The sequence below is a fragment of the Squalius cephalus genome (assembly GCF_949319135.1).
Source record: "Squalius cephalus genome assembly, chromosome: 20".
NCBI classification, from domain to species: Eukaryota; Metazoa; Chordata; class Actinopteri; order Cypriniformes; family Leuciscidae; genus Squalius; species Squalius cephalus.
In genome coordinates this window covers 33611745-33622358 of record NC_137141.1, presented here as the reverse complement: position 1 = coordinate 33622358, position 10614 = coordinate 33611745, and the positions used below count along the sequence as shown (strand labels likewise).

Here is a 10614-nt window from a genome sequence, read left to right as displayed (position 1 = left end):
TCAGTTTAAGGCACTTCTCATGCATTTCTTCCATATCCGCAAACAGTGATTGACTCTCACACAATTCAGTGGCTGGTCATGTGACACCGACAACTCGGGTGATTGGTTAAAAAAACTGCTTGGTATTGAGTGTCATATGAAATGTTTATGATTTAAATATAAAGAAATAAATATACACTGCTGTTCAGTTTTCTTCTGCTCACCATGGCTACATTTATTTGATCAGAAACAATAAAATAAAAAACAGTAATATTGTTAAAAATTATTACAATTTAAAATACTGGTTTTCTATTTTAATATTCTTTAAAATATTATTTATTTCTGTGATGCAAAGCTGATTTTCAGCATCATTACTCCAGTCTTCAGTGTCACATGATCCTTCAGAAATCATTCTAAAATGATGATTTGCTGCTCAAGAAACATTTATCATTATTATCATGCTGCTTTTTTTTGTAACTGTGACTAATCTTTTGCTACATTATAAACTGTAAATTTTGATCAATTTAATGCATGCTTGCATTACTACATTACATTGCATTACATACTATAAAAATATTAATACATATATTTAAAATATCAGTAAAACCAATAATGAGGAAATTGTTTGTGCTTTTCCTCATTTTAAATCACTTTATATAAAAGCATCAGACTAAAGGTAAAATAAATGTAAAATTCATAATACTCACCTCATCTAATCGATGTCTGTTCATATCAATGTGCCGTTCAAACAGTCTCTTCAGTACCCTATAAAGGAGCGCTAGACTGATAAGAACCAAAAAGTGACACAAAAATGCCTTGCAATTAGCCTCCACACATTAAAACGATCTCACACACCTGTCAGAGTAAAGGCCTTGAGTTAGGATCTCATTCGTCACGTCTGTAATGAACTCCAGGTACATCAATTCTTCCTCCCTGCCGAAAAGAACAAGTTCAGAAAGTCCACGGAGTGACACAGGAACATGAATAAACTGACAATACAATTGATTGTTATAATTGTATTCTTGTATTATATCGAAAAACAAAATCAAGACTTTGTCAAAGAGTATTATAGGTCCCCTTTAACAATAATAAGTGGGATATTAGCTGTTTAAATGCCACATTAGTGAAATATTTCATGTATTTCAGTGGTCTAATACATGACACTCACTCTGCTGAAACTTTTCTCATTATGGGGGATCTCATGCCTTCTGGTGAAACCCTGAAACAAAAGAAAATAGACTTTTCTCTTATGTATCATTGTGTAAAAATGCAAACGAAAAGCCAGCAAATATATAACTAACTTCATCTGTCTCATACTGTTTTGGTGAGCTCATTACATTTTTTGGTAGCAAAAGTGTGCCGACTGCATATATATATATATATATATATATATATATATATATATATGTAAATATTATAAAAACATGTGGGATTTGTGTTACATACAGAATCTTATACCTGGAAGATGAGAGAAGAAAATCACTGTCCTTAAACCTGTTCGTCTTGCCATGATGTCTAAATGATTCTTCATCCGACCACTCGTGATCAAGAGCAAATGTCTGCAAAAGGACAAAAATAAGCAAAATATTTAACAAGACGCCAATGTGTTTATATTTGAGCTTTTCTTTGTTTAGATTTAAGCTCACTCCGGACATTCATCAAAAAACTTCATCAGGTGCATTCTGGGATGCTTTTAAACACAAACTGAAGGGGGAACATTTGTGATGATGCTTTTCAATCACTATCCATGTCAACTTAAATAAAAGAGACGGATGGATGGATGGATGAAAAGCGGTGTGAGATGGATGGATGAAAAGGTGTGTGAGATGGATGGATGGATGGATGGATGGATGGATGGATGAAAAGCGGTGTGAGATGGATGGATGATGGATGGATGAAAAGGTGTGTGATATGGATGGATGAATGGATGAAAAGGTGTGTGAGATGGATGAGTGGATGGATGGATGGATGGATGGATGGATGAAAAGGTGTGTGAGATGGATGGATATGGATGGGTGGATGGATGAATGGATGGATGGATGGATGGATGAAAAGGTGTGTGAGATGGATGGATATGGATGGGTGGATGGATGGATGGATGAAAAGATGTGTGAGATGGATGGATGATGGATGGATGAAAAGGTGTGTGAGATGGATGGATATGGATGGGTGGATGGATGGATGAAAAGGTGTGTGAGATGGATGGATGGATGATGGATGAAAAGGTGTGTGAGATGGATGGATATGGATGGGTGGATGGATGGATGAAAAGGTGTGTGAGATGGATGGATGATGGATGGATGAAAAGGTGTGTGAGATGGATGGATGGATGGATGGATGGATGAAAAGGTGTGTGAGATGGATGGATGAATGGATGAAAAGGTGTGTGAGATGGATGAATGGATGAAAAGGTGTGTGAGATGGATGGATGAATGGATGAAAAGGTGTGTGAGATGGATGGATGAATGGATGAAAAGGTGTGTGAGATGGATGGATGAATGGATGAAAAGGTGTGTGAGATGGATGAATGGATGGATGGAAGGATGGATGGATGGATGATGGATGGATGGATGAAAAGGTGTGTGAGATGGATGGATGGATGATGGATGGATGTATATAGTTGATAGTTGTGTACAAAATGAGCAATAAATGTCAATCAGAAAGTAAATTCTGATGTTTTGCCAAACGTCCCACAAGTTTCCTTCAGACTTGCCTGGAGCGACTGGAGCTGTGGAGAAAAGCCTCGTTTGGACCGTGTGCTGCAGACAACAGAACAAACACCGTTACACCATCAGATGGGCATTTTAAATCTCACATAACAGCTCTTTCAGTCTCAGTGATCACACCTCCGGTGCCGCGTCTCCTGTCCAATACTAGAGGCCGGTTTCTCCTCTTCCACTTTCCTCCGTGGAGGAGTGTAGTATCGATACTGTACCAGTGTGGACTGGTGGTGTGATTTCAGCGTTCTCGGAGTGAAGGGCTTCTCCGGAGTGAAGCGATGAGAGTGTTTCAGCAGGACGTCACCGCTGTAGGTCTTCTGTGTGGGATCCTGAAAGCTTTTAAACCCTCTCTGACTGGCAGACGTGGCACAGGACGGGCCTGCGTCCCGCCACTCAGGGTTTGGGCTTCGGGAACTCAACTCGGAGGCAGATCGGAAGTGGTTCGCAGGGGTTCCAGATGTTTGGGATGGATATACAATTTGTTTGGAATGAAACGAGGTGCTGATCCTGGGCGATGACATCAGCGATTGGTCCAGGTAATGATAGGCACTATCGCCACCCTGAACGGACGGTCTGCTCTGGAAACAAAGAGGAAACTACAGTTGTGAACGCAGTTTCTGCCAAGCAATGTGATATAATGAAGCACAAGACGTTAAACTTACGTTCTTAGAAGAGCAGGAGGTTCTTGAGTTTATCCTAGTGCTCCTCTGGGAATCAGATCTTCTCGACTGACTTCGAGTGTCTTTCCTTAACTGCTCACGCCGCTTCTGATCAACATCTACAAAGGTAAAAAATCATTGAAAAAAATGATAAAGAAAAATTTACTAGTATAGTAATTTATATCTGGTTAAACAAAATGTTTAATATACTTTATTTAATATATTACATTAAATATTTTATTTAAAACATTATATTACCTATACACACACACATACATATATATATATATACAGTGTTTCCTCTATGTTGATTAGTTAATGGCGGCCCGCCACGGCAAAATTTTTGCCGCCACGGTAACGTTAGGGCTCTACAGTGCGACCATTTCACTCGCATTTGCGCCTAAATATGTCTGTGTGCGATCATGAAAAGATATTTAGGCGCACTTGTGCGACTGACCCGATCGAAGATTTTTTTTTTTGGCAGCCGCCAAAGCGTTTTTTTCGTCCCGCCAAAGTCTTATTTGACCGGTGTGTAATGTAGATAAACTGCTGCGCTTGTGACAGCTGGGCGCATGTTTAAAAGAACGAGAGAGCGAGAGCGCGCGCCCTCTGGTCGCGTGTGCGCGAGCACTCTCTTTGCGAAGCAAGGTTCCACGTTTTAATGAATGGTTAAACGACTGATCTTTCCAACACTGAACTCACGAGACGTCTGAATCGGTGTATAACAGATCGGTAACACTTTACAATAAGGTTCCATTTATTAAACTCTAGTTATAACTACATTAGTTAACATTAACTTTTAATAAACTGCACTTCTACAGAATGTATTAATTTTTGCTAATGTTCATTTCAACATTTAATAGCCTACATTATTGAAATCAAAAGTTGTATTTGTTAACATTTAGTTAATGCACTGTGAACTAACATGAACAAACAATAAACAGCTGTATTTTTATTAAGATTAATAAAGATGAATACGTTCAGTAACATGTATTGCTCATGGTTCATGTTAGTAATAAACTAATGTTAAATCAAACCATATTGTAAAGTGTTTAAAAAAAATAATTTACAGAACAAATAAGAACGTAAGGTGTGCTTACCCCCTTTAGTACAGCCTATATGGTTAGCTAGATTTAGCCTTAATAAACTACAGCATTTACAACTGAATGGTAGCCTATTCAATTGTAGATGGTAGAAAATAAGACTATTAGTTAAAATAAACTTTTTAATGCTACTTTTTCTCCCTGCTTTTTTATATTGATATGATTATATACCAAAATAATCTATTAAAGAAGGATTCTATCTTACAAAGCTATGAAATCCATAGGTAAAATCACAGCTTTTTTTTTTTTTTTTTAAGTGTTGGCCACCGAAGACCATTTTTGACCCAGGTAAAACCCTGCAGGGCCAACAATGTTTGTGTGCGGACATTCACACTTCAAGCAAGAATCGCTAGTGAGGCACGAAATGTATGAATTTAGTTTTTTTTTTTTTTTTTTTTATGCAATTTATTTATGACAGCCAGTGTAATTGTTTTTCTAAAACTGAAAATATTTAATGTTCATAAGGTAAACTTTTGTCACACAATGTGGCACAGTAATATTGTGTCGTTAAAGGAAAAAAAAAAATTTGGACTGTGCTCCTAAATTTTTTTAATTAGGAGCACAAGTGCTCCTAATAAAACAAGTTACCATAAAGCCCGGGCTGTACGAAAGCCGTCTATCAGCAGTGATTGTTAAAGTGCATGTCGGAGAATCCCGCGGATAATCGCGCGGTTGTTCGGACAGACCTGCCCCCACTGCTAAAAAAAATCCTAAAGGAAACACTGATATATATATATATATATATATATATATATATATATATATATATATATATATATCTACACACATATTATATAAACACAAACTTTCATGTTAGATGCGATTAATCGATTTGACAACCCTAATATATGTGTGTGTGTGTGTGTGTGTGTGTGTGTGTGTGTGTGTGTTTTTCTGTATATGCACACACACATATTTATTTCTGTCAAATCGATTAAAAAACATGTACAACATGTAAACCAGAACATAAAAGTTAGTTTTTTTATAACATTTTATTTATATTTAGTATGTGTGTGAGTGTGTGTGTATATACACAGATGCACGCACACACACATAATTTTTTTTTTTTTTTTTGGTATAAAATTTTATTTATATATATATATTATATATAAATACAATTTTATACAAAAAAAAAAATAACTTTTATGTTCTGGTTTACATGTTGTACATGTTTTTTAATCGATTTGATAGCAATAATATATATATATATATATATATATATATATATATATATATATATATATATATATATATATAGATATAGATGTGTGTGTGTGTGTGTGTATATGTATATATATATATATATATATATATATATATATATATATATATATATATATATATATAATGTATTTACTTTATTATTTAAAAGTAGATTGGTAATATGGGACTTTCTCTTACATTTGACATTGCTATGCAAGCTTTTAGGCACTGAACAGTCCACAGCAGCTGAAAGAAAACAAAGAAAGTGGTATATAAAGCATATAAAAGAAGACAGGAATAAAACATAAAGGAAAACTCCCAAAAATGAAACATTTTCCACTAGCCATTGCCTTTATGATTAATATGTAAAAACTATAAACTTGACATCCTTGCATGCATTTGAATTAGAAACTTACCTTTGGCTGAATACAGCTTTCTGTAATGTGAAACCATGTGGTCTTTAATCATGTACTGATCCATCAGTTTACCAGATGAACCAAAACAGAACCCTAAAAGAGGAACATTTCAGCTATTACTTTATACATTATACCCCTAACATTAGATTGTTTACTAGTACAATCACAATCAGAAAACAACAAATCAAATGGTCTTAGATGGCACTGGCATGCTACTTTGATTTTACCATGGTACACCCAAAACACTATAATATTAACGCAATATCATGTCCAAATACATGGCATTACTGTAAAAACCACGGTAACGTTTTGTATAGTGCTTCTTTAGTGTATTTCTCTTAAAACGACATGCTAGTTTATAAGCGTCTGTGTTTGGCCAGATAATTATATTTTACTAGGCTAATTATCATTTACCGTTAACGTTACCTGGTTTAGTGTCCATGATGAAAAACTCCGGCTGGAGTCTCATACTCAAAATAGTCGTGTTTCACCGGAAATCATCACGTTAAACGTTCATATGAACGCATGAGGTAATACAGACATATCATAAATACTCCATACACTTATTTTCACAGTTATCATCTTTCACAGCTGTTTTGCTAGCTGCTAACTGCCAGCTAATCTGTCCTCGCTACAGTGAAGCTTCACCGTCGCCATGTTGGTTGCTATGCGCGCGCCTGACGCCACGAATAAATCTCTTAAAGGGACAGTTCAACCAAAAAAGGAAATTCTGTCATCATTCACTCGCCCTCAAGTTGTTCCAAATCTGAATTAAATTCTTTTTTTTTCTGCTGAACACAAAAAAATATATTTTGAAGAATATGTCGGCAACCGAACAGTTGATGGACCCCTTGACTTACAAAGTATTTTTTCCCCTCCATAATATGGAAGTCAATGGGGTCCATGATCAAAGTTGGTTACTGACATTCTTTCAAATATCTTCTTTTGTGTTCAGCAGAAGAAAGAAACTCATATATGAAGGTAATATGATGCCATAAAGAATCGCATGCGCAGGGTAAGATTGGTGAAAGTGTACATAAGATTGCAAGCGTAAATTAAATTTGCGTGTGCAAGAGAAGATTTGTAAAGGTGTAAATCAGCTTTCAAGTGTAAGAAAAACATGTATTGTGAAACTGCAGCTTCATGCTTACGCAAAATAAATAAGATCTGTATTGCTCTGACCATTTTTCCGCGCAGGACTTTTGGCTCGTTTTTTTCGCACAAATACGGCCAAAAGCATTGCAAGCCTAAAATGAAACTTTTTGTAGAAAAAATTAACTGTTGCAAATGTCAAAATGACTTGTGTACATGAGGCAAAAAAGTTCCCAAAATAACCCGATTTGTATGCATGTTAAATAAATAAATAAATCATGATTGCTTAATAAGCTGTGCACCATTAGGCTCACTATATGTGTTGCGGTTTATTTCCGTTGTGTTGTGCACTACTGGGCCACCGTAGATTTGGATATCAATGGGTCGAAAAAAAAACTGGTAAGACTGCAAAAGAGCAACTTAGGATAAACTGCCAAGAATAAAATGCCAACTAATTGCAAAATGTGTATTTTGAATTATTGCTATCCATTCCTTATTTTGTCAGATTGTTTAATTATCAATCAAATACTGAGTAGCCTAACAAAAAATTCTTTCCATATGTTCCCTTTCTAACAAAATGTTAATGTTTGATTGTAATCATAATGTAAAACCTGATACTTGTCTAACAAAAAAGTATATAAACCTTGACAAAAAGTAGTCTTTTAGAATGTATAAATATATATCTATCTAAATGCAAAACCTAATAAAAGTAAGAAATTATGTCCAAAAAACAACTAGGGAATCCAAAAGTTTCTCTATATATTTATACAGGTGGTTACATCATGACATTACACAAGGTTTTATTTTAACGCATTAGATGGCACTATTCTCACTTCAAAAGATGGATTTAAAAGGCCTTCACTCTGTTTTAATCTGAAATATTGAATTTATTGAAAAATAATAATTAAAAAATAATAATTTTAATGGGAAAATAGCTCATAAAAATTGTAGAAATATTCCATAGTTACATAAAATCCCCTCAAAATTCTAAATAATAATGAAAAAATATATTATTGAACAAAAAATATTGCATTGATTTTCCTGAAAAAAATAAAGTTACATTTCAAGGCTTCATATTGTCATTTTGTATTCATACTGTCCAAATCTGTCCCACACTTGCACTTTCTGCTGACTACAAAAGAGGAATGAGGTGAAGTTTAAATGTGACATCTGTTGGAGTAATATTGCGTAATATGTAAATTAACCTATTTAATATAAACTATTTCACCGCAACTTGAGATATTTAGACTATAGTGACTATTTTAAACACTTCAATCAATATTTGTTTTCCCACATTTTCCAGTAATAAATAAATCTGTAAAGGTAAATCAGAATAAACAGCTTGAACGTGTTCACCTGATGCTGAATATTTCATATAGAAATATGCACATGTGTTTATGATCTCATGCCACATCATTACTAATAGATGCTGAGTCTTAAGGAGGTGCAGGACAGTTTCATCCATATTTCATGAGGAATCTCCGGGTGCTTCCTGCTCAATGCGAACAGACCAGACCTTACACAGCAACAATGATGAACCTCCGTCCTGGAAATATGATTTCACAAGCATAACTGTACAATAATTAATCAATATTATTAGACAATACTGGGCCTATATTTGGTATTAAAATGCATTAGATTTAATAACAAATGTAAAATATATTGTTTCATTTTAATTTATAATAATGTTTTATTAATTGAAAGTGTAATCGTGTCATCAATAAATTCATATATGATTTGTAATGCAGAAAATGATTGATTGACAGCTGATGGCAAAACTAATTATCAGCAGAGACGAGGAGGTGAGGATATTTGTAAGCAGTATTTAATCCAAAAGCACACACACCAAGATAATCCAACATAGGAAACATAAATCCGATGATGATGATGATGATGATGATGATGATGATGATCAAACAGGGGGAACAAGGAAAGCGACAAACTAGGGCTGAATCTGAAATCGCCCCCTAAACCCTCATTCATTATTCCCTACGTTAGTCCACTAATACAGTTCACTTGTGAGCGAATTCGGACAGCCGTTGCGCATACATTGTATTATTGCGGTGCATTGTGGGATTGAATGAGTGCACTCAATAACGTCCACTATGGTTTCCTCAAATAATGCCCTAATTGAGGGTATGGGGCGATTTCAGATTCAGCTTGAAACACAAGGGTATATGTATTTACATATAAAAAGACTAACAAGGAACAGGTGATGGTGATTATTTGTAACCATAGAGACTAAAAAGGGTTACTATGGAGACAAAAACATTACAGGACCAAACCACAGTTAGAGAACACAAGCACAGCGAGACAAAAGAATATAAAAATAAAAGTCCTGAAACATAAAACACAGGGGAATCATGACACTAATTGAATGATAATTTGTATTAAATGCAATGTGCAATGTTACGTATTACATAATAATAGTATTGTCATATTTAAAGAATGAATAAATATGTACTTACAGTAACATATGGATAAATTAATACACCCTATTATGTTTATATGAGGGGTTTATAGCTTAAGCAACTTAAGTTGAAGAATTATTCTTCCTGTAAGTGGGATTTGACAGAAGTATCAAGGTCAAGGTAATAGTGTAATAGGGTAATAGTGAACAGGTAATATGTTATTATAATAAAAACATTTTTTTAATTAAAATGTATCAGATTTCTATTACATTTTAATCAAAACATTTATTTTTTATTTTTTTTTTCATAATGTTTTACTGATTGAAAACTTAATCATGCAAATAGACATTCCACAATAAAATCCATAAAAAAAGTATATACTGTATGATTTGTACAGCTGATGGGAAAATCTGAATTGATAATTTTTTAAATTATAATATTAAATGCAATTTGAAATGTTAAGTATTATATTATAATACTGTTGTTATTGTTATATTTAAAGAATTAATAAATATACACCATCCTAACAATAATGGGTTAAATTAATACACCCTATTATGGTTTTTAAATTATTATGAGGGTGCTTGAGCAACTTAATAAAACCCACAGCTGAAGAATTATCCTTCCTGTACATGAGATTTGACAACTAAATATCGTAACATTGTGATTATAAAAATGTATTAGATTTAATAAAAAAAGTGTAAAATTATTCAAATAAATATTTTTTTTTTTTACTAAAGTATTTCATTTTTATTTTGTATTTATTATTATAATGCTGTGTGCAGTGTAATCATGCAGATGGTAGCTCATAAGCATTATATTGAACATAATAGATTATTAATTACAATATCTGACAATATGCAATGTTAAATAGAATAAAATGATTGTCATATTTACATAAATATTAGGGGACATTTTTTTCATTAATTTTTTTATATATATATAATTATGAAGATGTTTATGTATTGATGAAGTTAATTCATCCACACTTGACATAAATAATTCATAACTGCCTGTAAGTGTTGATTCGC

At 33.7% G+C, this 10614-nt stretch overlaps 1 protein-coding gene and 1 long non-coding RNA gene across 2 annotated transcripts in view; both read right to left on the bottom strand.

Moving 5' to 3' along the window:
• The window catches only part of spata7 (spermatogenesis associated 7), a 9780-nt gene extending 3028 nt beyond the window's left edge, over nt 1-6752 (bottom strand). Inside the window, exons 1-10 of the mRNA XM_079852560.1 lie at nt 6507-6752; nt 6081-6173; nt 5863-5910; nt 3362-3477; nt 2826-3277; nt 2693-2738; nt 1438-1538; nt 1148-1198; nt 835-912; nt 687-744 (exon numbers count right to left, since the gene is read on the bottom strand). Coding sequence (XP_079708686.1) covers nt 687-744; nt 835-912; nt 1148-1198; nt 1438-1538; nt 2693-2738; nt 2826-3277; nt 3362-3477; nt 5863-5910; nt 6081-6173; nt 6507-6549 — 1086 coding nt within the window. The 5' untranslated portion in view covers nt 6550-6752. The remainder of the gene's footprint in view (nt 1-686; nt 745-834; nt 913-1147; nt 1199-1437; nt 1539-2692; nt 2739-2825; nt 3278-3361; nt 3478-5862; nt 5911-6080; nt 6174-6506) is intronic.
• On the bottom strand, nt 4884-5181 carry LOC307147690. Its single transcript, XR_013819349.1, has 2 exons — nt 5025-5181; nt 4884-4992 (listed from the first exon to the last, which is right to left on the bottom strand). It is a non-coding gene; the product is annotated as an uncharacterized lncRNA (long non-coding RNA).
• Nucleotides 6753-10614: the final 3862 nt, after the last annotated feature.